The sequence below is a fragment of the Misgurnus anguillicaudatus genome, chromosome 21 (assembly GCF_027580225.2).
Source record: "Misgurnus anguillicaudatus chromosome 21, ASM2758022v2, whole genome shotgun sequence".
Classification (NCBI taxonomy): domain Eukaryota; kingdom Metazoa; phylum Chordata; class Actinopteri; order Cypriniformes; family Cobitidae; genus Misgurnus; species Misgurnus anguillicaudatus.
The window spans coordinates 29,641,681-29,665,625 of NC_073357.2; the positions used below are offsets into that span (position 1 = coordinate 29,641,681).

Consider the following 23,945-nt stretch of genomic DNA (forward strand, 5'->3'; position numbering starts at 1 on the left):
TTTTATTCCAACCCTAATCAAACACACCTGATCCAGCTAATCAAGGTCTAACTAGGCAGACTAGGTACTTTGAGGCAGGTGTGTTGAGGGAAGTAGCTAAACTCTGCAGGACACAGGACCGACTTTGGACACCCCTGGTCTATACAGACCACGTATTCCCCACACAAAACATTGTACTGTCAGAACCCTGCCATACTGGACTAAATACTAATACAGGACAAGGTTCCGGCAGGATCCTGACAAACCCATGGTGTATGGGTAGTAGAGGTAATAAAACAATACAGTTTAAATTTGTGCTTTCAAGAGATCAATATTAAGATTAGACACATAATCATATTAGACACATTCTATTTCATGAATAGTTCAGACAAAGTCATAATGGGCTCTCGTCTGGGGAGCAGTGTCCCCCCAAACTCCGACTTCAGTAATACTGATTTGATTTTAATTGGAGTCTTGTGATTCTCTGGTTTTTATCTCAGAGAACTGTTGACTGTTGAGCGTGTTTTTCTCTCTGAATTCACCTTGATGTCTTCGTGTTTGTTTGTTTGTTTGTTTGTTTGTGTGTATAAGTGTCCAGAATATGCCTCCTACAGCAGCAGTAGATAAGCCAGTGCTGTCAGATGTAGACTTGGCTCTGCAGGAAAAGGAGAGAATTATCACCATGTCGTATGCTTTAGCATCAGAAGCGTCGCTCAAGAGCAAACAAGTGGCAGGTATAGTAACACTTACACCATTTACATCTTTATGTTACAACAGTACATCACAATGCTGGGCAACTCTGGCCATGGCCATTGTGCTGCAAAGTTCATCTCCTTTGTTAGTTAATTAATTCATGTCCTTAGAATTACTTGAACATTGCAGAAAGTTATGGATTGCAGTTACGTTGCATAAAAAAATCTTTATTTAACAGATGCTTTTACACTGTAAAAAAAATAATGTATTGAACTTATTTCGTTTTTGTCTTGCTTTCCAGTATAAATATCAAAAAATTATTAAATTAAGATACACTTAATAAGCAAAATGACTTAAAATATCAGGGCAGTTTCCCAGACAGGTTTTAGATTAATCTAGGACTAGGCCTTAGTTATATTAGGACATTTCAAGGAGTCAAATAACCCGATTTCATGTTTTTCTTAGTTTTTTTGAGTGTTAAAAGATGTCTGTGCACATAAAAGATCCTTAAAGTTGCAAAATGTAAAGTTTAAAATCCAAAGAAATCTTTTTTAAAGCGAAGCGTCATCCACGCCTACCTAAAACGGCTCGTTCAACACGCCCATGCAGTTAAACGCCATACTGGTTTGAACATTTGAATAACACCGCCATAATGTACACGCAAAGATGATTGTGTGCTGCACATTTGAAAAAAAGGACTACTTTCTAAAGTTACAAGGCTTCGTCTAAAAACAGGAGGAATTCCAACTTTGCAACTACACTCTGGACATCCATGTTTTTATATTAAATAAATGTCCTACTGACGATTCAAATGCGAGTTTTGAGCAGTCACTTGCCTGTGTTTTCATATTTAATGAATTTCCTACTGACGATTCAAACGCGAGTTTTAAACAGTGTAGAGTAGGGCTTGTTTGTCGTTTCTATGATCACAAATGCAGACATGGTTTTGTTTTAGTATCCTTACCTTACCAATCTGTTACGTTCTGCTCACATCGCGCTGGTAAAGTGATCTGATCGATCAGCTTAGTCATCTGCATTTTCTCGGTCAGATTCAGGCTCATATTGATAGGTAGCAAATACGATAGTAGGGGTTTCTCAATGTCAAGGAAGGATCCTCGGAAGCCAGAATTTCGAGGATGCTACGTCATTGACATCCGAAGGACTGTTCTAATGTCGAGGATCCTCGGAATTTCAACCAAGGACTGAGAATTATCCTTCGTTCGAGAATTATCCCATATACAGGAGGGGATGCATATGTGTAGCCTTTACGCTCTTCGCGCTCTAAAATCACCCACAATCCTATGCACGCAACGCTGAAAGCACACCTTTTCACTGACGTAATGACGTGCACTTGCCTGTTCCATTTACGTGTTCTCCGAATGCTAAAGAGGAGCCTCCCCTAGCCTCTGAAGGACGTGACTTGTAAGGACCAGTATCCTTGACATTGAGAAACAGCTTGGATCTTCTGGCTCCCACTATTGCTTTGGGATCTCATCTTTCAAAACATGGTAAGGAACTTCACATTTCCGTTTACGTTTTTCGGCCAATCGCAACGCACTGGATAGCTGGACAATCGAATCACACCACGCTTTCTCACAGTGTTGAGCTTTGTACAAAACGACCTGTCACAGATAGGTGGGACTTAGAGGTGCTACACAAATGTACAGTATGTGGAAAATAATGCGTTTTTTGAACTATAAACCATGAGAACACACAGGGCCCTATTTTAATGATCTAAGCGCATTGTCTAAAGTGCACAGCGCAACATCTAAATGGGCGTGTCCGAATCCACTTTTGCTAATTTAATGACGGGAAAAATTGTTTGTGCGCCGAGCGCATGGTCGAAAAGGGTTGGTCCTATTGTAATGAGAGTATTTTGGGCGTAACGTCCAATAAACCAATGAGAGTCTCTGCTCTCATCCCCTTTAAAAGCCTGTTGCGCTGGCGCTATGTCTAATCCCTATTTAGATGACGGACTTTGTAAACTGAACAACTAAGCGGAAGAAGAAGATCCCTAGTTTAAGATTAATGTTAAATAATTGTGTTGTTTTTCACTTGTATTGAAATTATTTTTTTATTAAAACCTTTAAAAATCGTTTTCTTTTAGTCATGGAAGTAAAAAAGTAGGCTTGTAATTGATTTAAATGTATGGCTATCCAATATCATCAAAAAATAATTTACAAGTATGTAAGATAAGGTTTGTACTCTAAAAATACTTTATTTGTAACAAACAGGAGATAAAGAATTTACAAACGGCTCTCCGCACGTTCGTTTCAGCACTTGGACAGCGTTTTTTTTAAGCAAAGACTTTTTTTAAGCATTACTTTAAAATGTTTCTCATCTCACTATATCCACAGGTAGAGAGTCATCATATACAATAAATCCGTGAGGTAGCATTTTAAAAAAAAAACATTTTAAAACCGATGCATTTGTTTAAAGCAAAGCATTTATTTACTTACCAGGCTACAGGTGAAGCAGCTTTTTACGCCTTTTAATATCTCATAATCGGTCCTCATTTATGTCCAAGAGACTCAATAATAATCTTTTACATTCAATCCTTTAATCTTTCATATTTAAAAGCCTTTTTGTGCTGCTGCGCATTCATGTACTATGTAATAAGCAAACCCGCGTTGTCCTCACGTTTATAGGCGCATATTACTAATGCGCTCTTTAAATAACAAAAAACATATTGCGCCATTGACTTTAGACTTTAGACCAGGTTTTTGTTGGTCAATGGCGTAGTCTATTTTAGTTGCCTCAAAATAGCAACGCGCCAACAATGCGCCTGAACACCTCGTTTTTACATCAGAACGCCCATGGGCGCAAAAGGGAGCGCAAATGCATTTGCTATTTAAAAAATGCGGCGCTAAACGTGAACATTATAATTGCGCAGAAACTAGCAAAAGACACATGCGTCGCGCATTGCGCCGGGTGTAAGATAGAACCCATAATGTTCTTTTAAACCACGAAATATGGGCCCGTTAAGTAGTTTTTACAAACATAATTTACCAGAAATAACAGTAGTGTACATCTTGTGTCAAAACAATGGCACGCATATATGTTAAGATATAGGGCTGGGTATCGATTCAGATGTTCCAGATCGATTCGATTTCGATTCGCAAGCTATCAAATCGATTCTCGATTCAATTTTCGATTCCGGTTCTCGGGTCGGTTTTTATACTCGATTCTCGATTCAACTCAATGAATAGATTTAATACAAATACTATATTAATAAAAAAGAACACTGAACAGCAATTTACAAGTGGGTAATTAATAAAAAGAAATTAAAAGCCACAACACTATTGTCGCCGTCTTGCTTGTAAAATCTAAAATGCTTCCATACTTCTGACTTTTTATGTGAAGGTGGCATCAAGGTCGATGAAGCACCTGAAACTGCCATTTTAAGCACTGAATGAATGAATGACAGGCTTGCCTCTCGCTCCTTGGTAACATCACCCAGGGCAAAAAAAAGGGTGACATCTAGTGAAGAAGACTAGTAATTAGATTAACGGTAATCTTACGTTCAATGTTTGCCGAAATAAATCTGAAAGAAAAAAATCGATTCTGATCTTTGAGAAACGATTTTGAATCGACCACTTAAAAAAACGAAAAATCTATTTTTTTTGCCCAGCCCTATTTAGATATGTCATGTTTTTAAATTAAGGCAATTCAAACAAACATTTTAGTTTTAAGACCTGTCTGGGAAACCACCCCATCAAGTCTTATTGGTAACACTACACTTAAAGGACAGAAAAATATCTGCTAATGGGGTAAGAAAAATTTACTTGAATGAAGTTCATTGAATTAAATTAAAGTCCCACTGACGTTTTACTTGTTTTATGCTTGAAGTCACCTGAAGTCACCTTTTTTTTTCTTCAGAAAACAAGATTTAACATATTAGGTCATTTTGCTTATTAAGTAAATGTATCTCGATTTAAGAATTATTAAATATTATACTGGAAATTAAGACAAAAATACTGAGTAAGACAAGGTTTATTTTTTGCAGTGTATCGAAAGTGACTTATTAATAAGAGGCCATTTAACATTTTGTGCATACAGTATTGTATACATATAGTTTAAGTTTATAATTTGTACAAATTAGGAGAGATCATAAAAGGGCAAAGGGTACATAAACTTATAAGCACAACTATTTCTGTATATATTATATTTCAGTATAGCTGCAAGCACACACATTATTATGTTCTACCCATTCTGAATTGACCTATCAAATAACTTCTGTATCAATACACTTAATAGCACAAAAATCTTGTTAATCTGCAAGTGAAAGGACATGGATCTGAGAGCCCACACAGGTTAGGACAGGCCAAGGAACACCAAGAAGCAAAAAACTGAATGTATATAATTAATAGTTGACATCTGAATAGAGTACTCTTTCATATTGACTACACTGAAGTGTCAGATACTCTAAAAAGATAAAGAGAAATACATCAACTACTTACAATGTCAAGTGAACTTCCAAAACATCACATTGACAGCTACAGGATAACCGTGAAGGTTGTAAAAAGGGTCCGGCCCAATTCCAAGCATCCACGACGGAGGCGTGATGTGAAAGAAGAAAGAGAAAAGCCAAGCCTATCAACCACAACGTTAATAACAGAACATTATTCCTTATTAGTGCAGATCTGACGAGTAAAGATGCTTGCTAATTGGGAGACATGTCGGATCTTTCGGGCTGGGAGGAATCTCTTGATGAGGCCATTTTTTCAGCCGATCAATGACCCAGTTGATTATGCGCCGGGGCTTGTTCGCTCTGCATCCCGTGGCAGCACTTTGAACATGTTTCTGAACCCGGCATAAAAGCGCACCATCTTTCATCTTTACTTCTTACAGGAGCCTCAGTCATTCTGCCAGGTCTAACCTTCAGATCGGGAGCAGTGTGCCTCTCTTAGTCACACAGATTTACAGTCAATCCACCCTGACGTGTTGGATCTTAATGTGTAAGGCCCCAGTACTCAGTAGTCAACAATTATCACAATATTTCCATTGGAGAACATGTCAGAATACTTTATGTGAAAGGTCTCATTTGGAATGGCAGATCAGGGTTGTGATCACCCACCGCATTGCTTTGTGCATTTATCTGAGTCTGTTAGGGCAGAAATCAACTAAAGTCAGAGTTGTGACCTTGGGTTTAGCATGAACAGTACGAAGCTGAAATGTTTGTCTGGTATGTGACACTTACTAACCCCTTTAAAAACAATGTTTGTTGTCATACCTAGACAGAAGGTTGCAGAAAGAACAGATGTTGGTTAAACTTGTTTATAAACTGGACTTCCAAAGTCAACCCGGTTGGAGTTTTTGTAGTACTGTACTGTAACTGGCTGTGTTTGAACCAGTGGACAGATCATGCTGGTACATACTTTACTGGATCATAAAACAGTGGTTCCCAACCTTTTTAGCCCTGAGTACCCCCACGGCCCTATCAGTGAGGCTCAAGTACCTCTTAATCGAAACTAATCCAAAGTTCTGTTTGTTTTAAAGACAAATAATTAGTAATATTATTTAATTCATTTTAAACAGTAAAGTAAAAAGCTGATGAAGTGTGTTTTGTCTATTCAAAATATTAACAGAAACAAATTGTGTTAAGACATTCACTATAAATACAAAAGACATCCCACTGGACAAAATATGTTAGCCACTTTAAAAACAATGCAAATGTGTGTTTGCATCATTTGAAACTGCTATGGCAGCGGGAATGAATAACATAATTTTAACATTATTTATACTTAATAAACTTTTTGTTTTTAGAAACGATTCAGGTTCATTGAAATAGTCAGATTGTTCTTGAATTGAACATTGTTATTGCATTTTGAAGCATTCAGCACATTTACTCACCACTGCTAATAATATTAATGATAAGATTAAAAATGACATTTAAATTGGTCATTTTTACAATGATTTCCCCACAAAAAACAATATTTTAGGTCAAAGACTGGACATTTTTATGAATGAGATTTAGCAAAAACTAAATCTTTTCACGTACCCCCGGTTGGGAATTACTGATATACAACTAGGGTTACCACCTTCAAAGTACAGTAGAGGCCGAAAGGGATGTCCTTCGCCATTTAATCATATATTTTATAAAAGATGCATTAAATATTTTGTATGAGTGTTGCATTGGTGTGTTTGGAGTATAGAAGCTCAGCTTTGAGAATTTAAAGAGGCTTGGCAGAAAACTACATACAATACATATGCAAAGTTTATAAAGATTACCACAAAAGAGGATCAACAAGTATTAATACCACATAAAAAGGTAGTCGATAGTCCCTTTCACACATACACTCTTTACTGGTAAATTGCAGTTAACAGGTCTTGTGTGAACAGAACCTTTTCTGGTAAATCAGTGCTGCCAACTTACCAGTAAGAGAGGTTGTAAGATTACCAGTAATTTACCGGTAAGCGCTAAATGTGAACAAAAAATATAGATTACCGGCATTTAGAATGGACAACGTCAGACCGTGCTGACAGCTTTGTGCTAATCATAACATAACACACACACTGCTTAAAAGTCGAGCACACCTAAGGCCCTATTTTAACAATATGGGGCGGTTTCCCGGACCAGCATTAGCTTAATCCAGGACTAGACCTTAGTTTAATTAGGAAATATAACTAGTTTTAATAAACATGCCTTACTAAAAACATTACCTGTGTGCATTTTGAGGTAAAACAAAGGGCACTGATGTATTTTATGATATGTTTGGAGAGCTCTTAAAAGAGCTGTTTCTCTAGGACTAGTCTATTCCCTGTCCGGGAAACCGCCCCTATAAGCGCATGGTCTAAACGGGCGTGTCCCAGTGCACTTTTGCTAATTTAACGACGGGAAAAATAGTTTATGCGCCAAGCCCACAGCCTAAAAGGTTGTTCCTATTTTCTTAATGAGTAATGGGTGTGTTTTGGGCATAATGTGCAATAAACCAATGAGAGTCTGAGCTCTCATCCCGATTTAAAAGCAAGTTGTGCCTGGCACCATGCCTAATCCCTATTTAGAAAGGGGAATTTATAAACTGAAAAACTAAGCAGAGGAAGAAGACCACCAGTTTAAGATTAATATAAAAAAATTGTGTTGTTTTTATTTGTATTGAAATTATTATTATTATTTTTTTGATTAAAACCTTTAAAAGCCGTTTTCTTTCAGTCATAGAAGTACAAATAGCAGGCTTTTAATTGCTGTAAATGTTTTGATATCCTACTTAATCATTGTAATCTCATAAAACAATTAGCAAATATGCAATAAAAGGTTTGTACTCTAAAAACACTTTATTTGTAACAAAAAGGAGATAAAGAATTCACAAACGTGTGGAGAGCCTTCAGCACTCGAACAGCGTCATGGTTTTTTTAAAAGCATTACATAAAAATGTTTCTTACCATATCCACAGGTACAGAGTCATCATATATAATAAGTCTGTGTGATAGCATTAAGAATGTCTTCTAACGTTTCATAATCGGTGCTCATTTATGTACAAGAGACTCAATAATATTCTTTTACATTTTAATTCTTTATTTTTTCATATTTTAAAGCTTTTTTGTGCTGCTGCGCGTCCATGTGTGTGATAAGCAAACCCTCGTTGTCGTCCCGTTTATAGGCGCATATTTCGTTTAAATAACGAAAACAATATTGCGCCATAGACTTTAGACCAAGTTTTTGTTGGTCAATGGCGTAGTCTATTTTGGTTGCCTCAAAATAGTAACGCGCCAACAATGCATCTGAACACACCTCATTTTCAAACCAGAATGCCCATGGGCACAAAATTGGGCGCAAATGCATTTGCTATTTAAACAGCGTGGCGCTTAACATGAAAATGATAATTACGCCGGGTTGAAACTAGCAAAAGACACTTGCGTTGCGCATTGTGCTGCATTGCGCCGGGTGTATGATAGGGCCCCTAAAGTTAAAATCCCTATTTCTTCACCAAAGTTGTTTAAAACAGCTTACCATCTATTTGCCGAATGCGTAAACAGTACTGTTGTTTAAGACGCATGTTCCGTTTAACATTCCCCCATTTCCAAGTGTGTGTGTGCTTACGAGCAACTTTGGGACTGTCAGTGTTTGTCACAGATGTGAAAACAACAAAATACAGACAGTGGATATGAAGTCATAGCCCGCCATTGTTTACAAATACAACATTGAGCTTGCCTCGCTCCACAGGTAACTTCCGCTTTCTCACCAAGTTTACCGGTATTTTGATACTGATGTGTGAATGATGTCTTAGTTACTGGTAAAAAGATGGAACGTCACTGCGTGTGTGAACAGCACATTTTTGTATTTACTGGTAAATTCATTCCGAAATTACTGTGTGAAAGAGGCTATTGTTTGTTTGTTACCTTTGATTTTTTTTGTTTTGTTTCTATATGCATTTTTTGTTTATTTGAATAAAACCCGTATTCCGTAATCCACATGTCCAAATGTATTTGTCCTATTATTTGTCTTAGTATTTGGTCTATTTTGTAATATGGACCTTATATTTGGTTTAATCTAACCTGAGGGGGCAAATCCCCCCAGACATCACTTTTGGGGCCACTACTGTACAACCATGATGTTGACATGCAAACCAATGAAGGCTTTCATCCTGTGCTCCAACATCACTGATTTTGAGCTCTAAAGGTTTTATTTTCTATTAAATTTACTTCTTTACTGTGCAGACCGGTGCATGTATGACTACTGTATGGGACATGTGGCAACCTTACCTTCAACTGCTTTCATTATTCAACGCTGCGTTCTCACCGAGTTTGTTAACTGTGTTAACTGTGTCACTAGTTCTCTGTGTCTCACTCACACCCCTCTGTTCCTGTTTTCGCTCCACTTCAGTCTCACCGCAGGGTAATAGTCCCACCTCACTCCCTCAGCCTCCAACTCCTCCTCCTCTTCCTCCACCTGCTGCTGGTGCCGTCACTACGGCTCAGTCTGCTCCCCCTCCCCTGAGCAATGGAATTCACTACACCTTTGTCTAATCAGAGCAAAACAAAGTAAGGACTAACCGCTAAGCATTTAGCACGCCAGTGTGCTTTTGCTAATTGTTCACTGTGTGTTTGGCACCTTCTCCGCCTGCATGCTGCATTATTGTGCCTCATCAGGGCTCGAGATCTGGTAGTAACTTCTTGAGGAGGGTAAAGTGCCCCCCTTCTTGTCAACTGCTTCCACATCTGGAGATAAAGAGGTGTGTGAATTGTGTGCAAATTGGCCTTTTTGTATGGCGAGAAGCCTATGAAGACGTAAGCAAATTCTGCTTTTTGTGAATTGCGTGTAATTAACAAAGACTCGGGACATCATTGAGGCAGCACTTTTATTTATGTTGCCAAACATCTTGGCTTTGCCATCTGTAATCTGCGAACACTTGATGTTAAAACAAAATGGCAGACAAAGGAGCTGTATGTAGGTTTTTGACTGTACTACATAGTATATTTGTATAATATATTCATACATTGTAAAAATTAGCTGTAGTTTTGCAGCTGCTTGCTAGTAACTTGCTGTAGATTTAAATTTATGTTATTAACTGGCAACAGTTTGTTCAAATTTAAATGAATGCAAAGCATTCTGGGAACCAAAATCTGAAGGCATGAGGCTGTTATTTTTAGTTTTATTCTGTAAAGATAAAGACTTGTTAATGTTTAATGTTCATTTATCTTTAAACAAACTGTTGCCAGTAAATAACATACATTTAAATCTACAGTAAGTTACTGGCAAACAGCTGCCAGTAAATTTCTAAAAAATTTTTACAAAAAAAATTTTGTAAAAAATTTGTTTACTTGGGTAAACATTCGATGAGTAACTACAAGAGTGCGCTGTCAAGTGCATTTTTACAGTAATTTAAATCTACAGTAAGTTACTGGCAAACAGCTGCCAGTAAATTTCTTAAAAAAATTACAGTGTAGATATTGTATGTAGAAGTTTACATATCTGTTTCTCAGAAAAACAATGCTTTAGCCAGTTATTTTCTTTTTGAAATGCATCTTTCGTGTCTGTTTTTGCTCTGTGGGATCCGGCCCACAGCCAATTTACCCAATAGTGTATTTCGACAGCTCGGTTTCCAGTTATCACGGTTGCTTAAATTAGATTGCAATGGCCAATAAATGCGACCTCTGGTGGACGCAACCGAAATGAGCCGCAGATTGAGCGCGTTTGTAATTTGCAGACAACAAAAAAAACGCAAACGTGCAAAAACGTACTGCTTTCTATCATCATCTGTGCTCTTAAATGTGTATGGTAACCTGAAAGGGTGGCAGGGAAAAATGTCTTAAATATTTCCAATTTAGACTGCGGCACCAAGTTCAACCGCTAGAAGTCAATGTAACATGCAGCTCCTTTAAAATATACAGACCTTTGTCTTTTGCCATTTATTGATGGTTAAGCTTCTTCGCAAAATGACATTAGTGATGTTCATTGAAAGTGTATGTCTGATCTTTTTTCCACCTCCACCTGCTTTGTGTGTTTCGTATCCCAGCATGCTTCGAATCAACCCACTGCCACTACTTGCTGTTTCAAGTGCATGATTTTAGGCATTGCATACCTGCACATTTGTTTACTTGCGTAAACGTTTAATGACTAACTACAAGAGTGCGCTGCCAAGTGCATTTTACGGTAATGTTATTCTGCTGTTTCAGCAGCATTTGCATTAGTCTGAGCTACTGTACTGTGTCGTATGTCTTATATGTTGGAGTGTATTTAACTCACCCTCTTCTCTCTGTAACATGCTGCACAGAGAGACGGAGAGTGGAGAGTGTTTACTTGTCTACTATTTAGTAAGGTAATACTTGGGATATAACAATGACATGTCAGTTTAGTTGTACATGCACAACATGGTTTTTATTTGGATTATTAAAGGCACATTCCACTTTTTTTGAAAATATGCTCATTTTCCAGCTCACCTAGACTTAAACAATTGATTCTTACCGTTTTGGAATTCATTCAGCTGATCTCCTGGTCTGGCGCTACCACTTTTAGCATAGCTTAGCACAATCCATTGAATCTGATTAGACCATTAGCATCGCGCTAAAAATAACCAAAAGAGTTTTGATATTTTTCCTATTTAAAACTTGACTCTTCTGTAGTTACATCGTGTACTAAGACAGACAAAAAATTAAAAGTTGCGATTTTCTAGGCAGATATAGTTAGGAACCATACTCTCATTCACTATAATAATAATCAGTGACTTTGCTGATGTAACATGGCTGCAGCAGGTGTAGTGATATTACGCACTGCCCGAAAATAGTCCCCTGCATTAAAAGTAACCAAGGGGACTATTTTCGGGGCAGTGCGTAATATCACTACGCCTGCTACAGCCATGTTACATCAGCAAAGTCACTGATTGTTACGCCAGTTTGAGAGTATAGTTCCTAGCCATATCTGCCTGGAAAATTGCAGCTTTTAAATTTCTGTCATTGTTAGTACCTGACGTATCTACAGAAGAGTCAAGTTTTAAATAGGAAACATATTAAAACTCTTTGGTTATTTTTTTGGCGCGATGCTGATGGTCTGATCGGATTCAGTGGATTGTGCTAAGCTATGCTAAAAGTGCTAGCGCCAGACCCGGAGATCAGCTGAATGGATTTTAAAACGGTAAGAATCAAATGTTTAAGTCTAGGGGAGCTGGAAAATGAGCATATTGTCAAAAAAGTGTCTTAAAGTCCCTTTAAAAACAATAATTGGTCAGTTTTAGCAATCATATATGGAAGATTTGCTAGTTGTGTAAGGATGGTTATTGCACATTTTAGTGAAAACACCTGTTCACAAGCTATTTTTTATTAAACATCTTGCAAATGTCACTTTTTATCTCTTCCAGCCAAAGCTGTGTCTGGATATTGAGGTGCTGTCACATTCAGAAGACTCCATTAGTGGTGGGCGAACTTCTGAAACCGCATTACTTGCATTAAGAGATGACCTCAACGCACTTTTGGACTGACATTGAAATTTACTTCGAAACTGCTTTTTAGAGCTATATGAAGTACTTATTTGAAATGGACATGTTTTGCCGTGGAAACTGCTGTGCATACACTGTACAAAATCTATGATAACCCAGATATAGAAGATTCATTCATTTTGTATACATTATTGCACTTTTAATATGCACCATACTGTAGAGAACATTTACAGGTCATATTTTACTTCAGAAGGTAAGAACAAAAGTAACAATAATGACAAAGTGAAAGTATTATACACACGTGACGTATTATGAACATGAAAGGTACAGAATGTCAGTTGCGTTGTTGATTGTATTTTGTCAATTCAGATGATATTCTTACACCAAAATCACTTGAAATGTTATTTTTATGTATCTAGCACTGCCGGTTTCCAGTTAGCTTGCCAAATACATTTTATTTTGTTGAGAAAATAACATGAAGTAATATTTTCAGACAGGGTTTTTGGGAAAAGGGTTCGGGGAGGGATATGCCTCATACTTTTTTAAAGAAACTGTATATATTAAAGATATTAACAAGCTGTTTGTCTTCATTTTGTTTGTGTTATGAAAGGAAAAAAGACATTTCAAGTCTCCGGTTTCAGGAAAACAATAAAGAAATTGTGCTAAATGTGAAATGTTTAAGATAAGGCAAAGCTTTGGACGTTTTACATTTGCATCACATTTAAAGCTGTCATCAACTAAGTCTCACAAAGGTATATTTTAAATGACTGATTTTTGAAAAATCTTTCAGTTCACCTTGTGTTTGATACCTCCTGACATATTCCACTAAACTTAATAAAGAGAATAAAAGCTAAGGAAAGAAAGAACTTTAATTTCAAAATTCCTCTCGCCTTCCCTTGTATGCGCAATAATAACACAGAACGTACAAAGAATATTGCCCTTAAATATGCTCTCATCATCGCGCCAAGGATTCCTTTTAAAATATGCATTAAGTATTTTGTCCTCTTTATGTTGAATGAAAGAATTCAACTTTACCACACCAAAGCTCTAAGAGATGAACTTTAGAAACAAAAAGAAACAATTCCACATCTCTGCACGAGGACTGATCACATTAGGCTTTTCATACAGTTTGAGCACCCTTTGAATAAGCTATATATCTGTATTTTATGTCCCACCTGAATGTTTCACTTTCAACCTGTAGCCCACTTCAATATTCCTGAACTTTTTGAACTGAAAGCTTTGTTGCACCTCCACATTTTCCTGACTCTGTCCTGCTTTTTGTCGCAAATAGTCATTATATGATCATGATCATCATCAAGGGACATATAAGACACCTTTGATTGGACTGTTTTGTGTGTCCTGGTGAGAGTGGGTCTGCATGCCTGTTAGGATACTTTGTGTTGCAGCCCTCAAATGAGATCTTTATCTGTAATTGGAGAGTAATTACAGTCTCTCCACTGCTGTATCTTGTTCTTTGAAAGCACCTGTGAGACATGCTGCTCCTCCCAAAGCTCCACAGCAGGAGCTGCCACATCTCACTGCATCTGATTAGAAGAAGTGAGAGGTGGGCTACCGAGTGTGTGTGCGCGCGCGTTAGCGAGCCTGGTGGGTACGAGTTTGATCACATCCGTTTTTCTGCTTATTTTGCAATAAGCGGGCTGTTTTTCCTCCTCCAGCAGAAATCCACCCAAGACCATCCACCGAGAATTGTGGCATTTCCATTTATTGATGTTTGGCTGCGATTTCATATACATTTGTTATTCCACACTCTGGATTTCAAAGAGAATAAGAAAAGACCCATTATGCAAATTCGCCCTGTTCTGTTAAATGCACTGAATGTCTCGAGCATTAATGCTTGGAAAAATATTTCACATTGGTTCAAAAGTCGCACTCGTGCGCGTGCCTGCAACCACTGTGTGTGTTTAGAAGCTTTGTCAGCCAAGGATTCAATGACATTGAGTGTTTGAAAAACATTTAACCTTTGTTCATTGCGATTCATTCAAGTATCTAGTGCGCTATTCTATCTCAAAGTTTTAGCACGTCACAGACCCGATTGTGTTCGCCGCGTAAGGCAATTCAATTTATGTGTGAATAGATAACTATTTGGAATAGAATGGAAATTCCTTGGAAATGCAGAATGAATATTTGAATTTGAATGCTGTCAATGTCCTTCATTTAAATGAATAAGTGACTGATAGATGGGGGGAAATAGCTCTTTATTCACCGCCCATTGAAATGTGAGAACTCTCAGGAGTTTTGTGGGGATTTTCGGCAATAATGTCCATGGCGAGTCCTGCAGTCAGCGCCAAGAATCATTTACAAATATGTAGTTGACTATGGACTGTTTGTCAATATTGACATGAATCTGGGTGGTGTTCTCTCCGTAGGACTACTCCAAATGCTCTCTGGTGAATTGGCGGCGACTGTTTACTAAATGTCTTGAAGTGACTGAATTAATTAGTGCAAAACTGCATGCAGCATTTCTCTCCGAGTCTCCATAAATTTGTCAAAACATGACGTGTTTTGGAATGGCTGAAAAGATTCGGCTTTCTAAATAGCCACCTGTTTCAAAGTGAAGGCACCATTAAATCTAACCTTGTCTTAGGAATGAAAACTACGCTGACCCAGGGCTTTGACAGCTTGACGTGGCGCTTGCTCTTTGGGTTTTGGAAACAAGGCTGACAAAAGTCAATTAAAGAAGGAAAACAGAAAAAGTGCATTTGAGAAGATCTGAATGTGAAAAACACAGATGAGCCCTATCAGGCCAAAGGCACAATTCAGTTTATGAAGCTATGACATATGTGGACAGAGTAACCAACTCCATCCATATGTCTTCCAAATGCAGGTGCATATTCCTCAGGTACTTAGTAAGTTACAACTGTAAAGTTCCTAAATATCCCAATATTAAAGGGGCCATGGCACAAGACTTTTTTAAGATGCCAAATAAATCTTTGGTGTCCCCAGAGCACATATGTGAAGTTTTAGTTCAAAATACCATATAGATCATTTATTATATCATGTTAAAATTGCCACTTTGTAGCTGTGTGCAAAAATGTGCCGTTTTGGGCGTGTCCTTTAAAATGCAATGAGGGGATGAAATTCAAACACCGATCACAATGATGATGGTTTGTTGCAATTGAAACTCAATTGTGCTGTGAATTATTTTCTCTGCACTAAATGGCAGTGCTGTGGTTGGATAGTGCAGATTAAGGGGTGGTATTATTATAATATGAGCTCCTTATGACATCATAAGGAGAGCCAAATTTCAACAACCTCTTTTTTCATGTGCTTGTAGAGAATGGTTTACCAAAACTAAGTTACTGTGTTGATCTTTTTCACATTTTCTAGGTTGATAGAAGCACTGGGGACCCAATCATAGCACTTAAACATGGAAAAAGTCAGATGTTCATGCCATGGCCCCTTTAAATTTAAGTTGTGTGTAATTACATGGCAGTAATGTGTGTAATTACACCCATCTTAAGTCATTTATTTGGATTTACATAATATCGTCCTACATAATATAAAGAACATTCTGTAAAAATATATTGATATCTTAATATTGACTAAGAAAGGCCATGTCAAAGATTGAAATCAATGTGAAACCAAACTTTGATTATCCTAATCTCATAAATAGATTAGGAGACTTTCCCATGGATTTTAGGGTCACATTTTTAAGGGATCGTTCACCCAAAAATGAAAATTCTGTCATCATTTCAGTGGCGGCTCGTGACTGCTCATCCGAGGGGCGTGTGTTGCTCTTGTTTTCAAAATATGTATTTGTTGCGTCACATGAACCATGTGCATCACTTGTTTTGTGTCCGTTTATGACAAAAGAGACACTCACGTTCACAAAATACATGCAAGACACTCCCTTAATAACAGTAAATACTGATTACACCTGAGATTATGCGAGTATCTGGCAAACGCGAGCGTCTCTTTTATCATAAACCCTTTAGACACGTCTGCAGAAGGCACTTATTTTGACAAGACACGTGATGCACATAGTTTCACTCGACACGCAGAACACATTTTTTGAAATTACAAACCACACACATGATGGGCTGCATACATGTTGTGACAAATTTCGCATCAAGCGCCCTCGATAAAGTCACTGGCCGTCACTGCATCATTTACTTACTGTCATGTTGGTACAAACCCGCATACATTTCTTTGTTCTGATGAACACAAAAGAAGATATTGTGAGAAATGTTTGTAACCAAACTGTATGGAAGTGAACGGGGTTCACGAACGGTTTGGTTACAAACATTTCTATAAATATCTTCCTTCGTGTTCATCAGAACAAAGAAATTTATGCGGGTTTGTAACAACATGACAGTAAGTAAATGATGGCAGAATTTTCATTTTTGGGTGAACTATCCTTTAACTACCATAAAAAATATTTTCCCATTCATTTATTATGCATATGAATGAATGATTGCATTAGATTTGGGTTCCTTTTAGTTCTATTATTCTTCCCCCAGACTCCCAACAAGCTTTTCCAGAATGGCCAAACCAAGAGCACATTGAATTGAAAAAAGGAAAACTACATTTTTACATAATATATAATTTTTTTACATGCTGTAGAATATTAACTATATTCACACCATTAAAAACAATTCCTCTATGATATGAACCACCATCCTTTCTCTTAATCTTAAAATATGAAGGAACATCACAGATTCACTGTGATATCTATTGTGCAGCCAACAAATGATGTTCAGCACTGAAATCGCAAATTCTCTCCTCTCAGAATTAATTCATGTCTCATCGGCTGCAAATAATTAAAAGCTGCACAATTACTGTGTTTTAAGCCTTCGTGTTGTCCCAACACAGCATTCCCAAAACCAAAGGGATCCTTATAACTTCACATCTGACTTGCATGCATTCACCTAAGGGAGGCTGAGATTCTAATACAAAAGATACTTTGAATCCAAAATGGTATCTTATGCTCTTTTATCACCATTGATGTACTTATCTATCTTTTTGGAGAGAGATGCTGAATAATCGAGGAGGTCGGCATAACATCATTCAGTGTTCTTTTAAACACATTCCTGCATATCTAACAGAAGAATAGATGAAACCGGAACATATTGCAGGCGGCTAATACCTCGGAGAGCTTCAGTTGTACGTTGGAGACAAGAGATTTGCCCACAATCCTAAATGTCAAGCCACCTTTGTTTGTTCTTGGCAACAATGGAGATGTTAATATTCACGGAGACTAGCGTCTCAGATTTCTGAGTCAAACATGTGAACAAGATAAGAGAGAAAGCATAAGGGCTCGAGACAAATGAATCCTCTGCATGCATTAAAATGGCACGTGCAATGAAGCAATCAAGCATTTTTCCTAAACGCCTGGCATTTACAATACCTACAGTGAATTGAGCTTTTTGTAAACAGAAATGAGGTAAATGTCCTTGAGCTTTTCAGTTGATCTAACAGTTCTTTTAACTTCGGGAAGCTTTCTTGCTGTACCCTTCACATCAAATTAAAGCAAAACACTGTCTCAAGGCATAAAACAGAACGCATTGGCTTCATTTTCTTGCTGTGTTTGCTAAACCTGCCAATTAATCATTGATGAAAGCATTTAATGAAGCCCACCTAAAGCTTCTAGTGTTCTGCAACAGCTTCGCACTTTGCTTCTCCAAGGTTTATTTTTTCAGATGAAATGGTAAGGTCACATACATATTTACCCTCCATTAACAAAAACTGTGGATTGCTGAATTGCAAATGCATATCTAAAAATGAAGAGACCACACATCTAAGTTAAGATCATGTATACCTTTAAAGAAAGAAGCAAAATTACAAAATCTAAATGAAACTTGATATTAAGTGATTTTTAAGTCAGTAAAGGAAAACAGTGTACCACTTCACCAGGGGGAATTTTCATGCTTTAAAACAAAGTATTATATATTACAAGGTATTTTATATATTATTATATTGTTTTTGGAAGAGAGGTATATTTAGGTTATTGAAGACTGCTGTTTTCTAATAAAAAATCTATAAGATCAGACATAAAACACACTTGGTGATCCAAATAACAGAGTGCTTGGATCACCAAGTGTGTTTTATGTCTGATCTTATAGATTTTTTTATTAGAAAACAGCAGTCTTCACTTATGTATACTTTTAATGCAAAAAAGTTTTAGAAATGTAACTTTCTTACCAAAAATCTTTGAAATTCATGAATCTAAAGCAATATTAAAACAATAAATTCATTTGATTTTATATGACATGCATTCAAATTTCATAATTTACAGTAAGGAAGGCATTATAACTTCATCTAAAGCTTTTTGTGGATCATAGATGCAAGTATAAGGGTGATTCTCACGAAAACTTGGTTTAAAAAATGTCAAGCATGTAAATGTAAAAAATGCTTAAATTTACTTTTTTCCCCACCAGACATTGAAAAACAAAGTCTGGAGTAAATGGGAACATTAATTTAAAAACTTTTACTTATCATTTAACACTTTTTGTAACATAATTTAAAAAATTAGTCCTAAAAAATCTACCGCAACAGTCAGAAAACATCAACAATGACATATTTTCAAAATGACATGACAAACCTGAAAGAACATAATGTGGAGATTCTGCACATGCATTTAAAATCAAAGTATTATGCTTCTATTAATTAAATTAACATTTAATAAGCATCTGTTGCGGTAATGATAATCAAAATGTCGTGTAAGCATTCTGACAAGACAATATTTCAAATTAACTGTAAAAAAATTTATCTTACCTGGTAGCCATCTTGAAGTAACTGGTCCATGTGCTTGGTCACTCAAAATCAAACTTTATTAAAATTCTGTATGTGTGCTTAAACTGTTCTCAAAAAGTGTTGCGGAGGATGAGAACATCAGGCATGGATACATCATTTTCCTAATTTTTCTTCATTATTATTATACATGAATATTCAGTAAATATTTTTTTTGTCATCTAAAGTAGTCTAGCAAAACATCCATTTATTTTTTTCTTAATATTTTTGTGTTAATTTGATTAAATTACAACATAACGCATGTTCAAACACAGCCGGACACATTGCGGTAATGAGAATTTCAGCAGAAAATGAGATAAAATTTACAATTATAAATTCTTATGTTGAAATCACACATTGTGCAAGGTAGAACACAGTATTGTGTTAATTCTGATGCTTTTTAATGTTACTATATTACACATTTTAAAGCTAAAATCATTAGTGTCGTGGTGTTTCAATGGTTTCGTGATAATCACCCATAAGCAATAATGTGATTGACCATTTAACTTCAGACTTTCAAAACTTGAAAATGCATGCTCAACAAGATTAATATGCACATGTCCATTCAACAAAACTGTTACAGTACAGTATCTTAAATTAAAATGTTGAAAATGTCTATAAATATGCACAAAACATAATAATGGATTAGGTTTTCCAACCACTAACATTTAAAATACCTTCACCAGTGTTTCCAGACACATAATGGTTTGCAGTCATTTTCTTTTTTACACAGATCCTGCACAAAATTTAAACGTCCGAGCTAAAACTGCACAAATACAGTGCTGTGTTGTGCACTCATTGTAAGAGTTCAATTGAATATATTTTACTTAAAGATGTTTTGGACAATCTTGTGTATTAGTCATCATGTTCCCTTTACGGAGCGAAAAAGACACAGATCTGTAGATTTAGGCTAAAAATCACATTGCTCATTAATTAAACACATCAGACATATTTCCATGTCTCCAGCAGATATGGAAATGTATGAAATCAGTTTTTAATGGAGGCCTCGCATACGCACATCCTGCATCAGGCATTTGAAAGTACCAGACAAATATATTTGTGAAGTGTTGTTTGCTAGTTCTCAAGTAATCACAGCAAATCATATGGCAGCTTCCATACTTCCTTTGACAGAGGAGTGCAGCCTAATTAAACATGCAGAACTGGAGAAGAACACATGTTAATTTAATGTAACAAAAATGTTGGTTTTTATGCAGGCCTTTCTAAAATATTTATAGGGTAGGCTTGAAATTCATGATGCATCAAAGCATTTCATATATGCTAATGTGATGAATGCTGCCTTTTTCTCTAACAAGCTGGACAAAACATTAGTTCAGACCAGACCTACAGGCTTGAACCTGCTCCCTCACACCCACAAACTGCTTAATTATAGGCTCGTAGCTCAAAAAAAGACCTTGTGATTTTAGGATTTTGTTAAGGGACCTAAAACACTGACTTAGACGTTTGTTCAGAGCTAATTAGTTAAGACCTGAAAACTATTAGGGAGACGAACATGAATCAAGTCCTTGTTAAAACCTATAAGTACTTGAGTATTTGTTTTCTACAGTCAAGGCCAAACTATATCAGAGGCAATAACTTGGGATTAAAAAACAAACTTACAATTTATTCATGAATAGAATTTATTACAATTCTTCAAAAGGTTTGGTGACAAATCCAATTTCCAAATTGGTGGCCATTATTACTAAAAAAGTAGTCTTTTAATTTAGACGAATCTCTACTATATCACGTGACCAACTACCACTTACATTTTTACAATTTTATTTAAAATATACTTTAAAATAAATTAATAAAGTGCACATGAAAAAAATTAAGTGACAGCTGGTCACACATTTATACAAATATATTATTTTAATTTCCCAGCTGTAAAAGGCGGGACCGGAAATGAAGGGGGCGTGCAGGCAGCATGTGTTTCAGGTTTGTTGTGCAAATTGTTGACTATGTTGCGCAAATTGTTGACTATGTTGCGACTATAACAACTGTTTAAAACTGTTTTGACATGCAAAGGACGTGCAAGGATAAATGTGACTGAGCCTAAAATAATATGATAGCGAAACGTGTATATGTTGCAAAGTCACGAAATCATCAATCAATACGTCGTTTAATGTACATTGATTAGTCACAACAGAGAAGTGTTAAATATTTTGTTTTACAATTAAATGAGTAATTAATGGTTAAATTAGGCCTATTGTAGCTTATACATGAAGAAACATATTTCAATAAATGATAAGAAATACTTTGAATTTGAAAATGCACATAACCACAAACGTGTACGACGATGTTTAAATTGTTGTTGTTTTAATATAGATATTAAGTAGTCCTGTTTATCTAACCAGAATTACTCTTATTGTACATCCAAGTAACCTATATGTAATGATTCTTGCCAAACAAGGCATGATGAGATTGAACATTTTCAGGTAATATAATATTAGTGTAATACCCGAAGTAATCAATAGGTGGCGCATTAGCCCCGTCCATCAAGCCGCAGTGCCTACCTGGCACACACGCTATATACCTGCATTGGGCAAGAGTACACGCGCAGTAATTTTCAATTCAGCGTAACTCTGTTTGCTTTGCTGAAGTAGGAATTTAATTTCATTATAATTAACAAATAGTAACTAACCACAAAAACATTTAAAACTAAAGTCTAAAATGCTACCTGACGTAAACGAAAGATTGTGGTGAGAAGACCGTTGAGCTTTTTACCTAGATAGCATTTTGGCCAGTGCGCATTTAAAATGCTGTGGGGTGGAAGCTCTCTAGGTTTTGAAACACAGTTCGTGTGTTTACTTGATAAGTGTGTTGGGTGCATTTTTCATGAAGTGTTTTGCGCTGTGACAGCTAAAATGTGTCGGTTTACATATTTGCAGCTTGTATGAGAACATCGACACTGTACATCACTGAAACACGTAGAAAAAAATCCCTCTTCTTCCCCTTAACAGGCAAACGAATTCAAACGTAAACGTAAGATAATAATTGCCTCTTTAAAATGCCCTTTCAGGCTTATATGGAAACTTTTTGCGCAGACATTGTTTTACTGCACTTAGGAAATATTTTCTGTGTCATTCTGGAGTAAGGAGAAAAGTTTCAGTGCTATGGCGTTATTGCCTTGAAGGCGATGCTTTGTTTAAATAATTAATCTTCTCTTTGGTGTAGATAGAATCTGGGGATGAAGATGTGACGCGTGGATAGGATTTTTCTCAGGAAAAAAGGGAATGTGAAAATGAAAGACAGACAAGAGCCAGAGCAGATGTGATGAGATGTTGTGAAAGGATATCTATTCTGGCATACCCTCTACATCCTTAATCCTCTCTCTTTTTCTCTCTCTTTCTCTCTCTCACTCACTCACCCTCTTCCTCCCTCCCTCTCTCCCCCTCGCTTTAGCCTTGTGTGACTCTTCAGTTAACAAACAGTATTTTCTTCTGCATCTGCCCATATCATTGTAAGTACATTGCATTATACTGTACATCTATTGTTTTATTTCGTATAGATTTTCTGAGGCACTGTTTTCAACACACTGTATATTTTTTGATTTATAATAGGATGCATGCAATTTATTAAAATTAACACAACATCTGAATTACAATTGCGAGTGTTTACTTTTTCGGTTAAACTATTAACTTAAGCGTTAACTGTCTGCTGTTGGAAATATTGACGTCGTGTCGGACAGGGCTTTATTTATAGTTTTCGATGTCTGCGTAAATACCACTCTGTCAATAATAATGTCAAGACTGAACTGCATTCCTAAAGTGCGCCTTACATTCACCTAAACTCAGTGCATCTCCATCTGACCTGATGTGTGGCAGTTTTAAGATGAGTTTCCTCACGATTGTTTTAATGTGTGCAACTATATACTTGGTTTTTAAAAAGTGGTTTGTAAAGGAATGTCACCGTATCGATTTAGTGCATTAGTTTAATGCACTTTAATAGTAGCTTTTTAAATATTTTTAAATAAAACATTATTGCAGTCTAAACAGATCAAATATTGTCAAATATATCTGTTTTTTATTATTATTATTATTATAAATCAAGTTAAAACTTGTTTAGATGCTGTAAAAATGATCGTTTACTTGAATTCTAATACCTCTATGCTTTTCCCCTTGAAGTAAATATGAAAAATCAATGAATTTTTAATTTTTCTTTCTTTTGAATTAATACGTCGATAAATGATACTGGGGATATTTAATTTCTGGAGGAATTGTATTGTAATCAATCAGTATATATTAATCAAATAAGATGCTATAATCGATAAAATATATGGTTTACCAGAAATCTCAGGATACCATAAAAGTATACATCTACATTTTTTAGAATGACCTGAGGTGCCCTTTGGTAGCTGGCACAACACTAACTACATTATAATTCCAGGTGTACAATGTTTAGATAAAAAAACCGAAAGATTGAGATAAAAGTCGCTTTGGATAAATAGACACAATTGTTATAGCAGTCTTTTTACTTTTGACTTTATAGGTGTCTTTTCACTTACTGCATAAACCTCAAATAAATGTATTAGTCATATTTTTCAGTAAAAATTTGAATTAATTTATGTTAACTTAACTGTTATTAAATTAATGTATTTTAAAATCAAAGTGGACATTTTCTTATTAGCAGACAAACTTAAAGTATGATAGCTTT

General features: G+C 36.2%; 2 protein-coding genes across 17 annotated transcripts in view; both read left to right on the top strand.

The window, feature by feature from the left end:
* plekha7b (pleckstrin homology domain containing, family A member 7b) overlaps positions 1 to 13,123 on the top strand; it is a 139,274-nt gene extending 126,151 nt beyond the window's left edge. For 13 of the 15 annotated variants that reach the window (XM_055201409.2, XM_055201414.2, XM_055201395.2 and 10 more), the window contains 4 exons: positions 571 to 713; positions 9,497 to 9,654; positions 11,388 to 11,432; positions 12,468 to 13,123. In XM_055201409.2, coding sequence (XP_055057384.2) covers positions 571 to 713; positions 9,497 to 9,639 — 286 coding nt within the window. In that variant the 3' untranslated portion in view covers positions 9,640 to 9,654; positions 11,388 to 11,432; positions 12,468 to 13,123. The remainder of the gene's footprint in view (positions 1 to 570; positions 714 to 9,496; positions 9,655 to 11,387; positions 11,433 to 12,467) is intronic. The other 2 variants (XM_055201422.2, XM_055201428.2) reach the window with 2 other exon arrangements.
* Positions 13,124 to 21,116: 7,993 nt separating this feature from the next.
* sox6 (SRY-box transcription factor 6) overlaps positions 21,117 to 23,945 on the top strand; it is a 179,372-nt gene continuing 176,543 nt past the window's right edge. The window contains exon 1 of one of the 2 annotated variants that reach the window (XM_073858798.1): positions 21,117 to 21,227. The gene's annotated coding sequence lies outside the window, so the exon portion shown is untranslated. Of the gene's footprint in view, positions 21,228 to 22,500; positions 22,753 to 23,945 lie in introns of those variants that run through there. The other variant, XM_073858797.1, reaches the window with a different exon arrangement.